At 42.2% G+C, this 22475-nt stretch overlaps 2 protein-coding genes across 2 annotated transcripts in view; one reads left to right on the forward strand and one right to left on the reverse strand.

Moving 5' to 3' along the window:
* Positions 1 to 3642, forward strand: part of GNPNAT1 (glucosamine-phosphate N-acetyltransferase 1) — a 4906-nt gene extending 1264 nt beyond the window's left edge. Inside the window, exons 2-5 of the mRNA XM_009289848.2 lie at positions 36 to 98; positions 774 to 901; positions 1435 to 1496; positions 1958 to 3642. Coding sequence (XP_009288123.1) covers positions 36 to 98; positions 774 to 901; positions 1435 to 1496; positions 1958 to 2105 — 401 coding nt within the window. The 3' untranslated portion in view covers positions 2106 to 3642. The remainder of the gene's footprint in view (positions 1 to 35; positions 99 to 773; positions 902 to 1434; positions 1497 to 1957) is intronic.
* Positions 3643 to 8078: 4436 nt separating this feature from the next.
* Positions 8079 to 20800, reverse strand: STYX (serine/threonine/tyrosine interacting protein). The gene is made up of 11 exons (XM_009289849.2): positions 20024 to 20800; positions 16134 to 16166; positions 15212 to 15265; positions 13987 to 14084; positions 13211 to 13271; positions 11803 to 11839; positions 11206 to 11245; positions 11075 to 11125; positions 10385 to 10457; positions 9306 to 9399; positions 8079 to 8584 (listed from the first exon to the last, which is right to left on the reverse strand). The coding sequence occupies exons 1-11, from the start codon at positions 20057 to 20059 to the stop codon at positions 8511 to 8513; spliced, it is 651 nt and encodes a 216-aa protein (XP_009288124.1). The 5' UTR covers positions 20060 to 20800; the 3' UTR covers positions 8079 to 8510.
* Positions 20801 to 22475: the final 1675 nt, after the last annotated feature.

Here is a 22475-nt window from a genome sequence, read left to right on the forward strand (position 1 = left end):
GGTTTCCCGCCCCACCCGCCCTTCTTCTACAACAGGCTTTTTTAAGGTTCTGGGTCAGCTGACTGAAACTGGAGTTGCAAGCCCAGAGCAGTTTATCAGTGAGTATATCGTTATTTCTTGGCGTTTCCGTAGAGGTTGCTGGGAACCAGAGGGTCCTGATGCTGACGGCAAAGCTACTTGGGCGTGAGGCTCCCGACTGCCTGATGCCAGCGGGATTTATTAGTTTGGGTCGCCTGAGGCAGCCTTTGGCACTCAGCGCTGGATCCAGTTGCAGCTCTCCCAAAGGGCTCCTTGGCTGGGACAGGCCTCAGTCGTATACCTGCCTTTGAGACTGAGCTTTAGATACCTGGCAGAAGGGACTACTAGGTGATGGCTCGTTTTGGCTGAATGATTGCAGCACCGGTAGCGAGGCAGAGGCTTGCCTTTGATCATAGCTCAACAGCGTCCTGTGCCTGCTTCGCTGGTTGGACTGAGATGTAAGAAGACTTAGAAGCGCTGCCACCTTCATCGTAGCGCCCATCTGCAGAGGCGCTGGGGAAGGAGGGTTCCCTCGGCAGCCGAGGAAAAGGCATTTGTTTAATTTCTGCTTTTTCCTGGTTCTGTCTCTGGGTTAGTCCGACGCCGGGGCTTTCAGGTTCTGGGGTCTTGGGCGCATCTTCCTTGTGATCCTCAAGCCTGCAGTGATCTGCATTCAGAATCTGTTGCGAGTGTTAAGACTTCACAGCAATTTAATCTGAGATTAACGGTGACTGTTCTGCTGTCTGCTCCCACAGAAACCTTTGAGCACATGAAGAGATCTGGAGATTACTACGTTACTGTCGTAGAAGACACAAATCTTGGACAGATTGTTGCTACGGCAACGCTGGTTATAGAACATAAGTTCACTCACTCCTGTGCAAAGGTATATTCTCTCGCTGCAGCTGTAAAGTGAGGAAAAAGATCTGGCCTCCAGACTCCGTGCATTTTATTTTTATGGTGTTCCTGTGTGATGAAGTACCTTCTGCTGAGTCAGTGACAAGGGCACTTTAAAAATATCTCCCATCCTTGGGTGCTCAGCTAAACAGTAAAAGGAAGCTTTGGCTTTTCTTAAGGAAAAAGAGCAATTCGATGTCTGTCCCGTTCTCCCTCCCAGTGAGCTTTTGAACTAGTCAGGCTTGGTTCTGACGGAGCAGATGGCTGAGGATCTCGCTGCTGTGGAGTCCCGGCTAGACGTGCGAAAACGGGGAGCTAGAGGGATACAAATCCCTCAGCGGGGAAAGGCTGTGGTGGGACTGCGGCTCCTGCTGGGCGCTGGAAGGGGCGTTAGGAGCGTGTCGACCGCTGGAGGAGTTGTAGCGAAATAGACAGCAGAAAACCCAAGTGTGAAATGTAGCGCAGTAGGGAAACTAACACGAGGGTGTTCCGTTCGACTAACGCTTGCCTGTATTTTCACAGAGAGGAAGGATAGAAGATGTAGTAGTAAGCGGGGAGTGCAGAGGAAAGCAGCTTGGTAAACTGTAAGTATTTCGCCACCTTTGCCATTCGCCACCAGGCAGGGCAGCAAGCCCTCACCCAGTTGGTTCCCGTCCCCCCGCCTTACCACGCTGACGGGTGCCAGCAAAGATCGCTCACCAGACCTCCGAGAGCAGGATTTGAGCTCCGCGGGTTAGCCGCCGGGCAGATCCTCCCCAGCCGGCCAGGTTAAAAGAGCCTAGCCAGCGCTAAGCAGCCAGCACTAGCTGGCAGAGTGCAGGCCGAGGTTCTCAAAACAGTAACACAAAATTGTCCACAAGACGCTGGTACTTTGTTCTTTTTTTTTTTTTTCCCTTGGGATAGCAACTATCCTGTGTAGTGAAGGAAAAGGCGGAGTGCTGTAAAACTTCGGTATTGCAGGTCTGATGACTTCAGCTAATTAAATGTTAATCGATCCAGCGTTCAAGGACGTTTCATTTAACTGTTGGTTGTCTGTCTTTTTCAGATTAACGTCCACCCTGACATTGCTAAGTAAGAGACTGAACTGTTACAAAATTACGCTTGAGTGTCTGCCAAAAAATGTGGATTTCTATAAGAAGTTTGGCTATTCGGTATCTGAAGAAAACTACATGTTTCAACGGTTCTTTAATTAAAGAACTTCTAGTCTTTTTTTCGTAAAGACTGTTGGTGGAGGAGCTTGTGCTACAAACATTCTCTTCATGGAAAATTTATATAGTTTATTGCTGCAAATATAATGATCCCTATAAATAACGAACATCAAATGTGTAAATCCTGCAAAAAAAAAAATTATCGGCGTTTTAGAAGGGTCCTTTGGGTTAGGAAATGAGTGCTTAGAACTAATTTTTACTACTGTTCAGTCTAAGTGAAGCTTTTCTGTTCTAGCTGAGTTACAAAGGACTCTTGTTAAAGGGATGGTTTTTAACCAAAAGTATATATTTTTATCTGAAATTTTTTCTTGCATTGTATTTTTCTAAAGGTTTGTGCTTCTTTTCTTGGTAGCCAAAGTACAGCTCGCGGGATTGTTCTCCTGTCTGTACTTCACGGAAGGCTGACGTAGCTCGGGTAGGGATGATGCTTCTTTCGCGCAGAACTAGTGATCCAGCGTTGGGCGTTTGCTCTGTTCTTTCCGTGAAAGCTCACTGAAGTGCTGTCGATGTTAGCGTACCTAAAGTTTTATAGGCACTGTTTTCCAAAACCGAATTTGTTACTATTCGTGCGGGTAGGGGCTATGCTAAAGCTGGTGTTCCGAGCCTAAAAATGGATGTGTACTTCTCACTGCAGGGGTCCTGCACTTTAGCTGATAACTTACTTTGTTTTCAGGATAATTACTTGTTTTCTGACACAAAAAAAAAAAATAACCCGATGGTTTGCGACAGGGCAGAGGTGACTGGGAAACTGGAATGTCTGACAGACAGAATACAGCCCATCGTAGCGGGGCTCTGGCTAGCACTCAACGGGAATGTGATTTGGGATTGGCAGTTAATGCCTGCATCTGTAAGAAGGCAGTAATGCATTCAGCTTCGCTCAGCGCACCCGGCCGACTCGCTGTACTTGAACCCTCGAGGGCCGGGTGGGCTGTGGTTTTGCTGGTAATGGCTTATGCCTACGGCATAGCGAGCTGGCAGAGAAATCCCCCGATCCCGGTCCTGAGGGATTGGATGCCTACGGCATAGCGAGCCGGCAGAGAAATCCCCCGATCCCGGTCCCGAGGGATTGGATGCCTACGGCATAGCGAGCCGGCAGAGAAATCCCCTGATCCCGGTCCCGAGGGATTGGCGCCGCTTTGCGGCATCCCTCTTGCTGCAAGATTGGATGAATGATTTTAGCACTTTTGCCAGTGATGGCAAGCAAATAATGTACAAAGCCCTGGCTCCAACAGTAGCGTTTTGTGCGAAGAGAGGGACAGATCCTACATCTATGAATAGGGCATTATAAATACATGAAGGTTCGTACAAAACAGCCAGTCTTGTTCGTGAACAGTTAGGCCTTACAAAATGTTCTTTCACTGTGGTGTGGAGAGCTACTTTAAGCTGTGGTGGGGGTTCTATTTAATGTTCCTGATGGTACTCCACTCGATATAGTGTTTCCTTGGTGATGTCTGATTTATTTATTATTTTTAAAAAACAAAAATCTTTGTTTAAGCTGAATAAATGAAGACTGCCAAATGCATCCGGTCTGTTTTTCATATTGCTGTGTTGTGCCTAGCGGTAGGTATCCAGAGTAAGTGTGTACCTATCGTCTTTCGGAACAGTACCGCCTGCTGCAAATACACTTGTTTTCCTTTCCCTAGGCTGAGGAATGTTTTTTGAGACTCCGTATTGATTTTCAGCGTTGTGTCTGATGCCCGTTTGCATCTTCGCGAGTATGACTTCTGTGAAGCAAGTCTTCAGAGGAATTTCTCGGCTTGTTCTGGTGCCGGAGCCTGTGCCTGCAGGCCCAAATCCCAGCCCTGCAGCCAGAGGTGTGCATCCAAACAGCTTGATGGCTTACAGACATGGGCACCAGCCCAGGGCTGCCAGGACACCTGGGAAAGCAAGAGCGAGGCACAGCCCGAGACCTGCATGTCTCAGAGCCAGGCTGAAGCTTCTAACCCATTCATGCCCCTGAGAGCTGCAGTCAGGCCTAGGCACCCCATTTTCTTAGGGGCGTTCTCCCCTGAGGGAGAACTGGGCTTCTCCCAGCTGTGCTCTGCTGACAGAAGATTTAAGTAAGTGGCTTGAGCTCCAACTCTGAACTAATTGTCTAAAATCAGCTACTGATTTATGCTGAGCCCAAATGACTGAGGTGGATTTTCTTGCCTCTCAGTTTTAATTAATTCTGAATTTCCACTAATTTCAAGTGGATTATTTGAATTCCATGATATCTACACCATCTAAATAGCTCCAGGCCCTCATTAAGAGTTAATGAAGAGATTAGTGCAAGTGAGGAGCAGGTGATTGTGTACCCAGCTTAGATCATTGTAAAACAAATGAATTGGGTTGAAAGCTCGGTTTTGTGGCTGCAGGACAATGCCTCTGCTGGGAGGAGTCCGGCTCATCAGCATCCCTTTAGCTTTGAAGAGCTCTTTGTTCTGTCCCAGAGGTGACGTTCCCAACCCCTCTGGAAACAGCAGTTGCAGCAGCTCTGTGTTGAGGGAGGAAAGGCGCTGTCACCTGCTGCCTCACACCTGGTTAACGGCGAGGCTGTCAGGAATTCCTCTGAAGGAAGACAGGACTGGGTGTACAGCCTTTTACCAGAGGAAAGGGTTGTTGTGGGTGTGAGCCGCAGGGCAGAAACGGGCCTGTTAACAGCAGAGGTCCTGGAGGTGTCAGCTGGCAAACGCGCCGAACACGCTGCCAGCCCTGGTAAAGGGGAACGTCTCCGCAAAGCGCAGGCGGATGCTGTAGAGCTGATGCTTACCCAGACTGGGGCCTGACTTACTTACAAACGCCACTGTGCTTTCAGGCACGCCCCAGCCAGAACACCTAGTACGCAGGTATATGTATTTTAAACTGTCACTGTTCACAGGAACCAGGAAAATGCCACAAATTGGCATCCACAAGTTGGACTCGATGATCTCAGAGGTCTTTTCCAACCTCAATGATTCTATGATTCTAAATAACAGTATTTAACAGCAACAGGTGGTATTAAAATACATTATGCCTCTCCTAAAGGGAAGAAGCCCTGTTAATTTATCTACAGTACAATTGGCTCAACATGAAAGAGCAAGACCTGCCCCTCGCAGGGACCAAAGGAACCAAGGATCTTGTCAGAAATCAACCGTAACGTAACTACCAGCTTCTCCAGAGGTTTAGCATTACCTCCTCCTCGGGGTTTTGTTTTTTGGGTAACAGCTGTCCCCCCAAGAGGAAGAGATCTCCAGCTCCTTCACTCTGCTTCCCCTAAGCTGGAAAAGGGAACTTCAGCACCTTAACATATAGCTGTTATGTGGATCCCCAGGGATCTGGGTACTGCAGCTTTGTGCCCGAACCTGGGGGGGGGAGAATTCAACCTAAGGCCACAGTGAGGGACCCCTGCTGCCAATTACCACGTTTGGTTTAACCCCAGAAAGCAAACAGTAATTGAAATACCTACTGGCCGTAAGCTAAATGAGACGGATGTCAAGAAGTTTTAAATAAAAGGCTTTATAATAGATGAGGAAAACTAAGCTCAGAATCCCTTAGGATCTGTGAGGCTGTTGTCTGCAAGGCAGCAGGCAGACAGACCAGAATGGCTGTAGAAGGCATCAGTAGGGGGTAATGGCATGGAAAAAAAAAATAGATTGATGGAAAATCCTTAGTCATGAAGCTTGTTAGTTTGTGAAACAGTCTCCCCAGGGAAGCACCAGGACCCCAGTGAGATAACAGAACCAGGCTACACATGAACAAGCCTCTATCTATCAGGGGATAGTTAGATGAATCAAAAGCGTTCTTCCATCTGTGTTTCATCTCTACCGCTTCCCAAGGGAGCTGAAATAGAAAGCAATTTTACGCAGAGGTTCTGGTTCCCATCCTTGTTTCATCAGGAGCTGGTAGCTTGCACAGCTCACCAAATGCTGCCAGAGAGACAGACATCCACAAGCCCCGCTGCAGCCATGTGGTAGCCTCATGGGGTAAGCGGTGGAACATCTGAGAACGTATTGCCCAGCAGCCCTAGGAGCGTTCTTTCAAAGAGAGCCAGTCAGCAGCACATATTAAACCCTACGACTGCAAAACCAGCACTGCATGCTTAGCCGGTCAGCTTAACACTGACAAGTCGTAGTTCTTAAGGAGATAACAGCAACACTTTCTTTTTTCAAGCTGAAAGTTTCTCAACTAAAGCATCATACATTTCTTAAAAGATTTTTTTTTTTCTGAAGGATTTGCACTGCTCCGTCACCGACGCAGGTGGCAGGGGACAGACAGCAGTAACAGGAAAGTGCTGCTGGACGCTGGTTCAGCTCTGCTGAACCTGTGAACCCTCCCCATCGGCAGCACCCCAGGGCCTTCACATTCCACTGGAGAAGAGGGTATTAGGCTATAAAGCCGCACCCAGGTGTCCTGGCTCAGCTAAAAGCCCTGACTTCCTGCAGGAGGATTTCCTCCTCAGGTGTCACCAACATCTGTTCTAGCAGCACACTTTAACCCAGGCAGTAGTTTTCAAACCAGAATCTCCCTAACTACTTGCAAGAGCCTTGACACAAGCCAAGAGCTCAGGCTTGCTCTGGAGGGGCTGCCCCTCAGCCAGCCTTCCGAGGAGCTGCAAGACAAGGCAGAGGAGCAGTGACTAAGCAAAGATCAGCAAGTCACAGGCATGGTCAGCTTGCCTTGAATACACAAAGTGAGGCAGAACTCCCACAAAGTAAACAGGCTCCTACAAAGCAAACAAGCTGCTGGACAATCCTGCAGCAACAGGCAGCATCAGAAGAGATCCTCGCAGTACAAAATGGCTTCACTGTTTAGATTCATGCCTTCAAATTCAAAGGTATCTGCCCTCAGAGGGTCCCCCCCAGCACAGGTTGCTCATTCTGAGGCTGACAGAGGACGTTGGCCATTCGCACGCAGCCGTATCAGAGTACAGGGAGATAGCTGGATGCTCAGATCCCCAAATGTCTTTTATATTGATTCAACTCTTGAGCCCACCTGTTCCCTCTTAAAATATAGTCTAATTACAAGCTCAGATTTCCCAAATCCACAAGTTCTTCTAACAGCTTTGTAATTTGCTCAGTCACCACACTGCTCTAAAGGAGCCATCGTTCCAGTCGTATCTTTTATGCGACAGACTGATCGGCAAATGAAGCAGAGATGCAGAACTGAGACTGTACTTGCACAACCAGCAGTTATCACAGCGCTTCCGAGAAGGGAGAAGAGTTAAAGTGCACGAACCGCCTTGGCAATTCCCAGTTGGAAAAAACTTTAAAGCACCGATAAGTGTGTGGCCTTAGTTGACTCTAATCCTTAGAAGAGCTGAGGTGAATCCTTTAGGTCTTGTTACTATTACAGCCAGTGCTTTAGGCCCCAGTTCTCAAACACCAACCCAATTTTTACCTCATCAAATGATGCAACTATTGTCTTGCAAAGGGAACTACTCCTTCAATACCAGTTTGAAGACGCACTATTCTAGCAAGGCCCCAGTCTCAAACACCAACCCAATTTTTACCTCATCAAATGATGCAACTATTGTCTTGCAAAGGGAACTACTCCTTCAATACCAGTTTGAAGACGCACTATTCTAGCAGATGGACAGACAATACTGGCTTGGTTCAACTTAAATCAACCTATAACTAATTTAACAAGCAGCTTTTTAATGCTAGCTAAAAGAATTCAGTCTTGATGTGTGTAAAATTGGTAGCTGCCCTCTGTATTAATTCAGCACATGACTATTTTATTAAGTAATTAATCAGTACTCTGTTAAACTTCAGCTTGCATAAAACAAGGTGAGATTTTTAGAACAGTATTTTGTCTTAAATTGGTCTCAGAGTGTCAGTCTCAAAATAATTCAGTATATAATGAGGTCTTATAACAAGGTAAAGAGTTAAATACCGATTAGATCACTGCCGTTGCTCAATTGCCAGTAGTAGTGCATAGTGCAGCTCATAAAGCACATTTCTACAAGCATGACCATAATATATACCGAGAACAAGGTGAGTTTTAGCAAACTTTTTCTTTACTAAAGTCTCTTGTTATAAATTACACAAATAACTTTATAAACAAATCCCCCCAGCTTGCATTTTGTTTAAAGTAATAACTTTATATCATACAAATAAAGAAATTTCAAGTATGAAAAGTGCATTATTGCAATAATACCTCTTTGCAAGTCCAAAAATCTTGGTTTAGAGTAAAACTGTAAAGTGTAAAAAAGGAGTAAAACAATCAGTGCCATCTATTCATTCAAGAAGTCCAACATCTTAAAAATGATGCTTAGTGTGTTGCAGAGGCAGATTTACATCTGAAAGCAACATGTAATTGAAAAGAAGCTATGTGTGTGTTCGTCATTTTGCATTATTAATTCTTTTTCCCTAGTTTTCTTCGCCTTTCTTGGCCAGAATTCACAATACAAACAGTGCTTGTCCTCCGATATCATCCGTTCTGTGCTGCTGCCACTTGCATGGTTCCAAGTTCTTCATCCTCTTCATGCATTCGCTTTAAACTTCCTGAAAAAGGCAAGAGGAAGGAGGATACACCTGAAAAGATCAGCTCTAACAATACACAGCTGTGAGCAGGACTACGGGGCAGTTGTTACTGCCTTCTTGTGGGACTCTACCCTTTGAAGACATTCAGCTTTTGGACAGCCGGTTGCTGACAGCGCTCTTCTTCCCTCGCACTTCTCCACGTGGAAGAGAGTTTCCTAGAATCAGCCATTTTTGCACTCCCTTTGTCTCTCCCCCCAAACTCCATTTTCACTGACCTTTAGCAGAGGTTGCTACTGGCACACCTCTGTATGATTACGGTCACATTTTTTACACGCCCTAATCCCCTGTTATCTTTTTAAAGGCACAGCAAAGCTTTTCTTCCAGAGCAACTGCCTTAATTTTAAGGGCAACAATTATGTCATGAACATTGGCTGCTTTCAACCTGTCGCTCCCGATTCCTCTAGGGACCTCGGGGTTTTTGAAGGACAGGGAGAGGCAGGGCCCTTCTCCAGCATGGTATGGAAGTGCAGACAATGCCACAGGAAAGTTCAACCGCAGGAGAACAGAATATTTAAGTACCACATACTGAAGTTTCAACACAGCTTGCGCACCAACCGCAGCCATCCCCTTCCCCAAAGTCTGAGACTCACTGCTGCTGGGGGTTGGTTTAGGGAGGGCAAAAGTCACCTCACAACACCAGGTAAGACAGGCGGCATCACAGACAACAGGAGAGGCTTCTGACCTGTAGTACCAGGTGGAACTGAGAGGGATCTCTCCAACTGCAGTGGTGACATCATCTGGATGGTTAATTTTGCTAGATAGATGGCTTCATATTCCTGAAAAAGTTTAATAATACATATTGCTATTAATTTGGCATAATGCTTTGTAAGGATGAGAAGGACTAATTCAAAGAGTTCACTAGGATGGACTAGAGAGTATCTTATAGTAAGGCAGAGATTTTAGAGGAGGAGAGTTCTTTGTTGCTTTGATGTGAACGACAAAAACTGTCAGGAAGACAGAGCAAAAGAAAACTTAAAGGATGACAAGAAATGGCTTTAAGGAAGGGAGTAAGCTTTCATTTAAAAAATTCTGTGAGAATGTTCAGAGAACCCATCATTGCTCCCAGAATGCAATTGGTAGAACCAAACCAAACTTAGAAGACAGTAGCTTCAGAGATTTGTTACCAGGACAAACCATACATGGCCTTGAAGTAGCATTCTAGTGACCTGTCACGCTTTCAGTGCTACACAACTCCTGGCAGGAGTTACTTTAAAAACAAACAAACAAAAAAACCACAAAAACAAACTCAGGAGATATTCAATCATCTTGCTGCCAGCCACCTAAGTAATAGCAGAGACACTACAAATCTGTTTCAACATACTGTCCTGATGTTTGCCCACCATTCACCCAACAGACTCCTGGAATATGATAAAGCAACTTCACGATACCGCTGTTTGCTGTTTCAGGCTTGTGAATTTCATCACCTATGAATGCAAGTGTCAAGAAGCATCACTGATGTGTGCCACAATACTCACTTTGCAGTTTCCTTAGCTACCAATTAAGCTGTTTCAGAGCCTCTTAATCACTGTGGAAAACAGGATTTCTATTTCCACTCCATTCCTGGATTTGCTTTGTCTAAAGCTTAAGTCTAATGAACCAGGGTACCCACTTATCCTCCTCCCAAGCTCTACTATAGCTTCTGACATTTACTTGAAGCATACTTTTACAGTAAATGTTAAGCCTAAGTGGAAATGGCTATTTTGCAGGAAGATGATTCGTCAAATGGCTTTTGAGTTATGGCCAGAGAAAAAAAAAAGTCACCTGAAGTTGATGGACAAATCCAGCATTAGGATTAATACAGAATCTTCTTTCTTGAACATAAGTAAATGCGTCCCTTAAAAAGAGAAGGAGAGAGAAAATACTTCAGTGGAAAACAGCCTATGACAAAAGTCTCTGTGGTTTCAGGAGTCTTCCTTCCGATCATCAGTTCTCAGGAAATATACGACCTCTAAACACTCCTCAGGGCTGGTTTGTATAACCAGAATTGTTTGGGCAAAATAGGAAGCAGTAGCTGTAAAATACTCTTCGCCCACCCCCACCTGCAGTCTTCAGCTTGCTGGCCTGATTTCAACACACTACTTAGAACAGCCTCTTGGGGCCTCTCCTATAGTTTTACAGCAAGGCATCAACCTATGTAGGCTGGTGTCCTGTTTCCATTAGCAGCAGGTACCTACTTCTTCTTAAAGAAAGGCTGTAAACAAACCTGCAGCGAAGTGAAATGGAATAATCCGCCCCATGCAAAGTCTTCACTCAATCTCAGTAGGTAACAACTGGCTTATGCATCAATACACAACTGTTTACGTTCCCTCCAAATTTATTAGTCACTTACACCACTTGAATTAAAAAATGAATACCTACAGACATATCAGATGTCTTATCTGTACTAAACTACTCTCTCGCTTCAGCCTTTTCAGACAAATGGTTAACTATGTGACCACGCTCTGATCTTACCTGTACTTCACCCCAAATGTTTCCATTATGTATGCAATAACTAAGGCAGCACTGAAAAGAAACAAAAAAATTAGTAAAATATATTTCCATTGTTTAAAAAAAAAAAATAAGCAGGATGGATAGTTTCCTACCTTCTAGAAATCCCTGCATTTCCATGGACAAGAACTTTTCCTGAGAAGGAAAAAAAAACAACCACCAACCATACTTGTATAGACTGAAGAAAACACTTTGAAATGTAGATTTTCCTTCTTATGGAGAACTACACAGTAGCAAGGTACATCCTAAGAATAATAGGTGTGTTTTACTTCACTCTAGATTACTAACTACACTCTGTCCATTACTGCCCTGGGATACAGAAGCATGGATTCCTGCTCCTCTGAGGATTCTGAGTAACAGAATCTGCATTCCAGGACCACAATGCAGATTTAAGGCCCTATATTAGAGAAGGGACAAAAAAAACCCCCAAACCTCATACACAGAACACAGTTGTGTTTAAAGTGAAAAAAAAACCAAACCAAAACCACCAGATATACAGAGAGGTTTGTTTTCCAGTCAGAGGCAAAAGGAAAGAACGCTTTGCTCTAAACTTGTATCATATAGTTCAAGTCAAGCACAATAAAACCCCAAATTTAAGAAAAACTCATACTTAAGAGCCTCTAATATACACCACTAAGTTAAAGCTTTAACAACAATGTATTAGTAAATGAAGGAAAAAAAATATGATTTACCTCCACTTTGTAAACTTCCATCAATAAATTCTTTAGTCTAAAACGAAAAGAAATTACAAGACTCAGTTTCAGATTATTCTAGATGTTACTGCTACTTGCATTTAAATTTGATAGATTTTTTCGTATCAGTCTTTATATACAGTGACAATAATGCACTCTGTTTATACAGACTTAGACACCACTTCAACTGGACATTTATATTTCTTTTGTACATCCAACTACCCGTAAAATTGTCAGTGAAAAACCAGTGCGAAGCCAGAAATAAAAATGCATAAAAATCCAGTGTGTGTGCCTTTTACAATCATTATGTCACATGTTACGCCACTATAATAAAAAGTGAACTTCCAAACGTCTTTGCTTAACAGAAAAAACCCAGCCAAACAAAAAAACCACATGCATCAACACCAGCATGGCCTGGACCACAACCTGTGTCTTCCTAGAAGTTCTCCAATGATATTTTCAGTTACAAAAGTAGGTCTGATCAATCTATAAGGTGAGACGTGATGTAGTGAGGTCTGTGGAATACTGCCAGGTTGAAACAGCCGATTAGATGAAAAGCAAAAGCTAAGTAATTTATTGTGGGGAAAACTCAGACTAGACTCTTTAAAAATACACCAACACAGAGCTACTAAGATGTCAGTAACTGCGAGATCTGCAAAGGATATCGTTTGATCAAATGGCATTATACTTTAGAAAAGCCGCAAGCCATCAACTCATTTGCCTTCTTGTTCTGCAAAAACATGACCACCTCTGCCATATACAGGGAAGCCAGAAGAGCTTTTTGGTGGTTTGTTTGTTTGTTTTTTTTATTTTGGGTGGGGGGAGGAACAAAATGCTTTTGCTCTGTTGCGAACTAACCTAAAATAAGGATACAAAAGCATAGCTCAAAACTAAGGCTTTATTCTATTTCCAGATGTCAGTACGTAACGGGTACCGTTTAACTTAAAGTTACTTTTTAATTCCTCTACAGTAAACATGTTTCAAGATGCTGTAAAACTTAGTTACACCAACTAGTTACTATTTTCTGTTGAATTTGTTTCAGCATCTGATACAAGAGATGTAAATGCTCTCGGGCTCAAAAAATAAGTTTCCTACAGGCCAAGGGTTTCCAAAATAACTAGCATTCTCCCATGACCTGTTTTGGTTTTGTTTTGAGGCCAGTCTTTTTTTTTTTTTGAGACCATAATAAGATACATCTCTTACAACTCTGCCTCCGTGTCTATACTTGTAAAAAGGAGTTAATCACGCTTACTAAAGTGGCAATAATAAGGTTACTTAGGAGTTCTCAGCCCTTCCACGTGCCTCAGGCTGGGTATCCCAGATTTGAAACTCGGCACCTGTTAGTTCAGAAAACTCTTACTGGGCAACTCCATTCCCAATCCATTCACATTAACACACAAATACTTACCATAGGGAAAAATCGTATTATATTCTCAACTGGATTATCTGCAATATCCAAGACTAAATACCTACAATGAAAACAGTTGCTATGAGTACACAATAACACTGAGTTGCTGCCACCTGTACACGTACAGCTGATTCAACCCTGCTACAATACTCAAACCTGCAGAAGGAAGCCAGCACTACCCTCCTGGCTTTACTTTCCGGCCTGAGATCCAGAACACCTACAAAGAAGCAACCTCTGGAGCTGTCCTTGCACGGAAGGAAGTGCGGAACCTGCTCCAACATCCCCTGACAAAAATCACCTCTCAGAGTGGAAGAAGCTCACAAGTGCTATACCACAGGTGACTCAACTCTGATTGAAAGCAGTGTACTACACACCCACGTGCTCCCCATCAGCTTGTAGACATGGGCCAGTCTTCATTTCTGGGGCTCTTTTTCAGAGGTACACACATTCTGATTAAGTTACCTCAAATGTTTTATTAGCAGGACAAACTGTACTCAGAACTAACAACTTTAAAACTGAAGACAGTCACTGTAAACTAACGGATGCTTCTCATTTGTGGTGTTGTCTATGTCTAGAGCTGAACGGATGAATAAACTTCATGGTTTGGATTCAAGAGTCTTCCTACACCTTAGCACATTTTTCAAATATTTTTGACAATGTGAAAATATTGGGAAAGAACACTAACATAAAAAAAAAATCTCGTTAATACGGAATAAAGTGTTTAAAAGTAATATCTTTCATTGTTTGCCGTTCTGTATGTTATGAACATTTCTCACCTAAATAACTGTTGGAAGTTTGGTTTAATAAAGTTTGCTTCAATGTTTTGCCGTATGCATATTACATGGGTTATGCCATGTTTCTGAAGTATAGGTAGCTGTGGAAAGAGAAAAACACAGATTTTTTTTAAATTACTGAATCCATCTATTGCACAGTAATAAAAAGAAAAGCATACTTAAATGCACAATAGGGCTATATCATGTCCTCAAGGAAAATCAGAGCTGGTTTTCTAATATTCAAAGCATAGTGTGAAAAATTGTCTTTCAAAAAGACAAAACGCAACTATTAGGAGCTGCAAGAAAAAGCATTCCTAACAATGATAAAAAGAATAGGCAATAAAGAAGGCATTCAATTAACTTGTCTCTGCCCACCTTTCACTTTACCTGAAATTGCAAGTCCCTACATGATGTAGTAATTTTCAGCTAGCATTGGATTCTTGCTGGAATCAGACCATTGAAAATAAGATCATTTAAACTACGAGGTAAGCTTGCAGGTACAAGCTTTGCCTTAGCAGTGCTTGACTTTATTGTAGATGCAATTTACTTTATTTTACTGCGTATGTGCAAGCTCCCAGTTCTGATTTGTATTGCAACACTTTAGCAAAGGAAATAGATTTGCACATTACCGATCAGGCAGTCTCAAGTGTTTACCTTTTCCTAAGAAAAATTATATTCAAGCTTAACTTTAAGACTCAATTTTAATACAAAAAGCTCACACATGAATGCTCACTGCAATTAGTGTGCAAGCCACTTCAAACTTGCATTTTTCTCTGGTTTGTAAGGAGTAGGTAAAGCTGACTAGCTGAATTGAGAGAGCATGCATGTGTGTGTACGAATGCATGCAGACCTTCAAGCCACATGAAAAAAAAGAAATCAATCAGGGCTCTTTTTCATTTTTCTCCTGAAGCAACCTTTTAGCTCACAAGATTGTTAAGGAAAATGCAGTCTTGTACGTGTCAACTGCCCCAGCATGGGCCTGAGGCAGTAGCTCAGATTCACTCTGGAAAGGGGAGGCGTTCACACCGGCCCCAGTCAGATAATCCTGCGGGCTAAGAGGACCATCCCATACATGTACCATGTGTTACTTCTGCTCTGGCATCTTTCGTGTTCCAGTTCAGCACTGCAACCAAATTTACACCTATATAGATAACACTTGAACGTATCGCCACAGTAACAAATCACCACAGCAAAGTTTCCTTATGAGACACTATTCTGAAAATCATACCTTGCTTTTCATAGCTGAAGAATATGGGCCTAAAAATAACCCAGGTAAAATTTCCTAGGGGGGGCAGAAAAACAGACATTTAATACCAACTCAAAATTATTTGAAATAATACATTGCACTCAACTCAGGCTATGGCCATGGAAACAAGTAATTTACATATTAGTGAGAGATGTGCTATCAAGTGTCATTTATAACAGGACAAGGGGAAAAAATGGGTTTGGCAAAATAAAAGAAACATGATCTTTGTGCAGGAGATCTTGTTTTGGAACAGGAATCAAGTCCTTTATTTGGATTAAGTGCCAGTTTGATTACTACATCTTACCCAGCCCCAGATCAAATGAAGGGAACTCTAACTTTATATATAATTGTGTCTTGTAATTAATTCCAAATCGCTCTCATGGAGAAAGATACACACATGGTAAGTCTTCTAGCTTTGTCCTAGTGGTAGGAAAATATCAATTTTTAACCATTTATCTCCCCACCAATAAAGACATGTAGGTCTGTAGACCTTATCTCGTGCAAAGATTTGGCTGACACCATGGCAGGAAAGCTTTAATTGTCCAGAGCTCCTACTTGAGAACGCTTACTTCCAACCAAATTTAAGTTAAAAAGCAAGGCTCCAATACATTTTTAGCAACCATCTCCTAAAAACATTCATGAAAACAAAAATACAGTATTTTGGGGGTTCTGAAGAAAAGGACAAGTTTGTTTTTTTTTTTTTTTTTTAAAGTACTTGCACAACTGAGATCCAAGCATACTTGTGCTCTAAGCTGGCAACCCTTGCATATCCCTCCCGTGGTGCTGCCTGACACTTCACCCCTAAAGACTGATTTCGATACCAGCTCTTTTGTAGGGCACTTTCTTTTTCCTCCCGAACGCACCGCGGGTTTTGACTCAAATGGTAAATAAAAGTGTGTCATACCTGCATCTCTCTCCTCATGGGATAGGTCCAATCCTTAAAATAAAACAAAAAAATAATTATATAGGCACATAAAGGGAAAAACAAACTCAGACAGAGATCTTATGTAAAAGAATCAAAAATCTGTTTTCTGCAGATTGTACAAGCTACCTGCTACGCCACAAGCACATTGCTTACGCTTACTGCTAACTCTCCACATGGATACCAGTAACACTCAAGTGCAAGGAACACTATTTTGAGAGCTAATGTCAAGAAACCTCAAGTACTCTACATCAGCGCTGAAGCCTGTGCAGAACAGCCAGTGTGCTGTACATCTACACCTCAGCTTTCTGCTTAGAAGCTTCCCTCTAGAGTGGGGAGAAAAAAAAAAAAAGAAGAAAGTTATAGAACATTCTGTACCAGCCACAGAAGCAAAAAAGTTCCCTGACTGGTACATTCCTACAGCCCCTGAAAAAAAACAATTAGAAGGTAACAAGTATAGCAGGTAACTCCCTTAAGTCTACACTGCCTCACCTAATACATTCAAACTAGCTTTATTTTGAATATTCAGGATTTAGCTTTAACAATTCTAGAAACTGATGTTCTCCATGAACACAGCAAGCCATTCAAATGAACTTCCACTTTTCTCCATCCTAGACAGTTACACTGGGAAGGATCCTTGCATAGTAAACACATACACTTGTGTTCAGCCACAAGGACATGATACTCCTCGTCGGTTAATTTACAGCTAGCACATCGTACCCTTCCACAGAATCTCAGACCCTCAAGTTTGTGAAGGTTCGCCACTTGGGAGTGACCTCTTCCCAGCTGACTATTTACTATCGTCCAACTCAGTCTATCAGAACTGCCCAGAGCAAATGCCAGGATCAACGTTTTCATCCTTTGCTCCATTTTACAGGACTGCCAGAGCTGAACAGAAAAATGCTCAGGCAGACTCTATTCCTGTCTTTCCTCCTTTACAACTCCCACCGTCCTCTATTAACAGGCTCTTACTCATTCTTTGACCCTCACACATGAAGGAGTTGTATCTGAGATCACAGTTACCAGCTGGAAGGGAAAAAAAAAAAAAGGAAATAGTCAAACATATCAAATCAAATAGACTGCATACATTTATTTACATAACTTTGTTTGCTCCACACACACCGGCAGCTAAGAAAAAACTTTGCCATATGTCATTCTTGTTATGTTCCAATCTCCTCAAAACTATGAGAAAGTTAAACTCTAAATATTCCACCTCTGAAGTGAGGTCAGGATTACATCAAGAAAGATCCAGATCCTTAAAGTGCAGCATTGCCCACCTTAGCACCTGCAGTTGTACCGGTAGCATCAATTTCACATTAACCCTCTTTTTACTAAGACACACAAGAAAAATCCAGCACTTCCCCCAGACACACACGCAGTTACGCAGCGAGGTTTTGCTAGCTCTTGGTAGTGGAATTGGAAAGGACTTTAGTATCAGTAAAGTTATCCTGGAAACCACTTGAACTGAATCTGGGACAGCATTTCTGAGAAAGCAAACAAACATTAAGCCACTCAAAACAATTCCTTGAATACTACCTAAAATGGTAGTACAAACAGGGAAATAAAATGCACTGAAGTGGTCTTTGCTAAAGACACAGAGAGGTAGCTAAATTATTTCTGCATGTTCCAGCTGTAATAATAAAAGCTCCTGGTAGTAGAAAGCAGAAATCCTGTGACAAAAGGATGATATTTACAGAACTGTATCCTTTGAAGGTTGACCTAAGAGTGTTTTAGCATAACCCTGTTGTCTCACTGCATATACAAAAGCATAATTCACTCAAAAAGCAAGAAAACCCCAGTTTTGTCCAACTATAAAAACAATAGTAAGAATAATAAACTCTGAAAAGCTTAAGCTATATTCCAGGAGTATACAAGCACTTAAGCAGGTTTATTACTCTACCTGTAGAATTTAAAGTCTTAATCTGGAGCATAATGAAAACACAAATTCATCACCACTGTGGTCAAGGGCACTTAACAATACGTTACAAATATTCCTTTCAAATGCGTTAGAAGCAGGAAATTGTGTTAGTCCCAACAGCTGTAAGCTGTGCAAAATAATATACAATCCAGAGGAAACCAAGACCCAAAAGACAACAGGTGCCACAGATGTTCTGAACAAGAAAAAAATGTCAGCATTGGCTCCAGACACAAGTCTTCAGTGTTCTTCAAGAAGCCAAAAAGATAGAGTTTCCAATGGGATTTAGTCTGCAAAATAAATATCTGAAAGATGAGGTATAAAGAAAACATTTAATCTAAGTACACAAACTACTGAACGAGTGATTCTGGTGACTTCCTGACAGCCCTTCAAGGCTTTTAAAACTAACAATGCAAGATTATTCAAATGTTATGCAAGATTATGTAAAAAAAAAAAATCTATTAGTGTAGACTGAACCCAAGCAGAGGTCTCATTTTAAGGGATTCATTCATCAACCATGTTTTCCACACTGTCTGAAGCACCCAGCAGACAAACAACAACTGAAAGTTTCTCTTTTTATCAGACCAAATACAAGAATTTTGTTAAGACAACAACTGATGATGCCAGAGCTGGATAGAGTAACAGCACTCCTTGCTGCTAAGTATCTGGTAGGTTCTACAGATTAAGTGACAACTCACTGGAAGACGTGATCTTCAATACTCACAAGACACAAAGGTAAAGAGAAGGAACGCAAAAAATAACCCCCACAACTCCAAAGTTTTAAAGAGGAGCCACTCACCTCTGACAGATCTTCCCAAACTAGACTGTGGTTCACTGGCGGACAAGTTTAAGATACCTCAGCTGTTTTACTGAGGGTGTTCACAGCACATATCCGCTGTATTTTGTATTTACACAAATGAAGTGCCAGGGACTATCTAAAGCACTTCAACTACTGTCCCAGCATGGAGCGACTAGCAAGAGAAGAGGGAATAAAGCACATTTCAAAGCCCTCCCTTCCCTATCTATAGCCAATCTCCAGCTGAAATAAATTAAAGATACAAACAAATAGGCAAGACTTGTCTACACTACAAAGAGCTTCTTGGTAACCAATATCCAAACTACATCAAGAGTTACCCTGCCAGCAGTTATGGTTATTTTGCCAATATTTTGCCATAGCTATACCTGTTCTTCTTTAGAAGAACAGTTTAATAGCAAAAAAACTGACACCTTACATCGACATGTGCAAATGCATGTGGACTTTTTCCTGAAAGAGTGACCTTGGCTAGGACTTAATATAAAATTCATAATATGAATTTTTTAATTAGTTTAACAGCCCTGACACTGAGACTCATCTATGCTCAAGATCTGCACAGAAGCAAAGACTGTGGTTTTTAAACACAGCACCACAACGTACCTTATGCAATCTGCGTATGCCCCACCAGAAGGAACGGAGTGAAACAGATATATGTGACATCACTTAACTGGTGACCCATCTAATTTTCACAGAGAAAAGGTATATCCCAGTCAATCTCTGCCGAAGCTCAGCTTCGGTTGAAAGGCAATCCGCAGTACTGCGCTTCCATTATTATGGTTAAACTCCTGCTGCCTTATAAATTAGTAGAGCCTGCAAACCACAGACTGCCCTAGATGAAGGAAGCAGCTCTCAAAGGTGCTGAAAAACACACCAGTAAAATAAATCAAATCAGTAGTTTAAAGAAGGAGAATCTAACATCAAGAAGTATCTTTTCTAGATTTTGGCTGCTGCCCCTTATCTGCTCGGCATCACTGGGCATCAGCCACCATCTGCGGTGACCCTCCCTGCTTTCAAGACCATTACTCCAGTCTTTTTGAAAAGCTGCATGCAACTCCCAGTAAAGCCTTCCTGACCACTCCAGGTTTCTGACCCTTTTCCAACACTCAGACAGCTCTTTTGTTGTTGATTAATAGCATCACTTACCTCTCTGTACAGATTTCTCTTCCCATCGCAATTCATCACAGCAAGACTTCTGCATGATTGATCGTTCCTCGCGTACCTCAAAAATCTAGGGCTGTCAGAATCCTCTTGCCTAAATTTGTTTCCCTGTCTAGTGGAATATTCATATAAGCTATAACACTCAAAAGTCTCTCCTCCAAACTTGGTACAACATTATTCCACAAGTTGTGAAATCAAAGCTGAAGACAACTGTTACGGCAGTGACAGCCACACATTCTGCTGACCCGCTTCAATTTCTTCGTCTGCTCTGGCCAACTTATCTCTTGGCTGTAACTCTGTACTGCTCTGTACAGGAAATTTAAATTACAGCTAAACAGTGTTATATCAGAACAGTCAGAGAGCATGATTATATTAACTGCCAACACTGCTACCACCCCCCCTTAGCAGGCTACAGCTTGGATTGTGGATGGGTCCTGATCCCTTAACAATTACCTTGACACAAAAGCTTTATGCTTAATTCTGAGGCAGTTTTAAGTCTAATTTACACAATGACATGAGATCACAACTTGGTTTTGAAAGTATTTTAGACAATATTTTGAAAAAACCTCCCAGCTGATACAGTCCAACAAAGGGGGGGAGGGGGGACATTATCATTAAAGACCTGCACAAAAATAAAGCTAGTTACACCAATGGCCTTTGTAAAATGGAACAAACAATTGTCGAAAGAAATCATGAAATACTAAAGTAGTAGTAGAGCATACTCATTTGCCATCTTTTAATAAGAAAACAGACAAATTAAATGAAGTACTGAAAACATATTCAAGAAAAATATTTGAGTATTACTGAAACCTGTCATGTCTATCCCTGTGAAGCATGCTACTTTAAGGGCCTCAAAATTAGCTACAAGCAAGAATGAAATGAAATGCTGCGTCTTCAGTTTCAGTCATGCTTCATGTTCTTGGACAGTTACTCCAGTTAGGAGAATTTTTTTTGTATATATATTTTGAGAGAGAGAGAGAGAGAGAGAGAGAGAATAGAATTATTTCAGTCGGAAGGTACCTACAACGATCATTTAGTCCAACTGCCTGACCACTTCAGGGCTAATTATAAGGGCTAAATATATATTTTTTTTTTCAGGTAGAAGTCCTAGCGCAAGTATATAAAATATAAAAAATTAAACCCAGTCTTTTTGTTCACTCAAGATGCAGGCATGTCACTGACAAGAGCAGAGCTGTACTAACAAGGTTAAGGAAGGCTTTGGCAGTACTGCTAACCCAAAGCAGCGGCAGGTTAAAGGACGAGGTTACATTCCCACCCTTGCACAGTTGTTTAATCCTATGGTCACCACACTCAGGAAACTATAACAGCTCAAAACTAACAGCTTTTTTAGCAAAGCTGGTTGTCTACAAAGTAAGCTCCCTGCTCCAGGTCACCACAGGTCAGACAAACACTGGGACAAAACCGGTGACAACACTGGGCGGTTGGCAGGATGGGTAAAGCCACTTTTTAGCAAAGCCAGCTATTAGACGGGCTTTGCTGTAACGGCAAGTCCCCCCTCGGTCACAGATCCCACTTCGGTCAGTCTCAACAATGGTAAACACAGGCTGGGAAGCAGCGTTTAACAGTGTTTTCTGTGTATTTGTAAAGAGTACTCAGACAATGGGAAGTCCTCAGACAGACAGACATTTTTGCTTTTGAAAATACAAAGGAATACAAGAGCAGGAAGGCAGAGAGAAAAAACAATAGCAGGTGGGAATGACAGAGCACACAGGGGAAGGAAGAAGTGTACAACAGGAAAATAAAGGTTATTTTGTCAAAGAGAAACACACAAGCCACGGAAAAGGCTAAAAGGTAGATTAAGGCAACTAAATGGAAAGTAGAAAGGTAACATAGATAAGAAACAAATGTTTCTTATTTGTCCCATTCTGTAACATTGGTCCGAAAGAGACCTCTACCAGCTTGTTAAATACCAATTAGCACACAGGATCATCAGCACTGGCTTTAATAAAAGCACAATAAAGGAGTAAAGGCAGAATTCTTCAGCTTATATCAAGCACTTAGCCAAGTGGCAGGGGTGCCACACTTTTTGTGTTATTTTCTTTTTAAATAGACTTGCACAGAAGCTGAGACTCATCTGAATTTTTTCTAGTAGTATTTCTCCTGCATTCGCCCCATGGCAATTCTACCCACTACAATAAAAGGTCCTGATGATTCACTTTGTACGAAGAATCTGTAGAATGTGCAGTAATGAACAAGTTTTACCAGTAACTGGCAAAGGAAAAATTCTATTCCGATTATTATTAGAATTGTTTATAATGGTGCAGATATGTCCTTTTTCATGCCTTGTTTTTCTCCCCCCCCCCCCCCCCCCCTTTTTTTATCAAGGGTAAGGACCTGGGTTTCGCTGTATGGAATTAGGCCGAGTTGGGCTGTATTGAGACAGCCAAGGACCATACTCTAGAATCCTCATTTAGAT

The sequence above is a fragment of the Aptenodytes forsteri genome, unplaced genomic scaffold (assembly GCF_000699145.1).
Source record: "Aptenodytes forsteri isolate BGI_AS27 unplaced genomic scaffold, ASM69914v1 Scaffold76, whole genome shotgun sequence".
In the NCBI taxonomy this organism is placed as follows: Eukaryota; Metazoa; Chordata; class Aves; order Sphenisciformes; family Spheniscidae; genus Aptenodytes; species Aptenodytes forsteri.

Excerpts from the sequence above, each read along its gene's own strand:
- STYX (XM_009289849.2), bottom strand. The coding sequence starts at position 20,059 with ATGAATTGCGATGGGAAGAGAAATCTGTACAGAGAG. Across the intron at positions 16,167-20,023 it reads AGAGAAATCTGTACAGAGAG|GATTGGACCTATCCCATGAG; the intron begins GTAAGTGATGCT and ends TTTTATTTTAAG. Across the intron at positions 9,400-10,384 it reads GATTTGTCCATCAACTTCAG|GAATATGAAGCCATCTATCT; the intron begins GTGACTTTTTTT and ends AAACTTTTTCAG.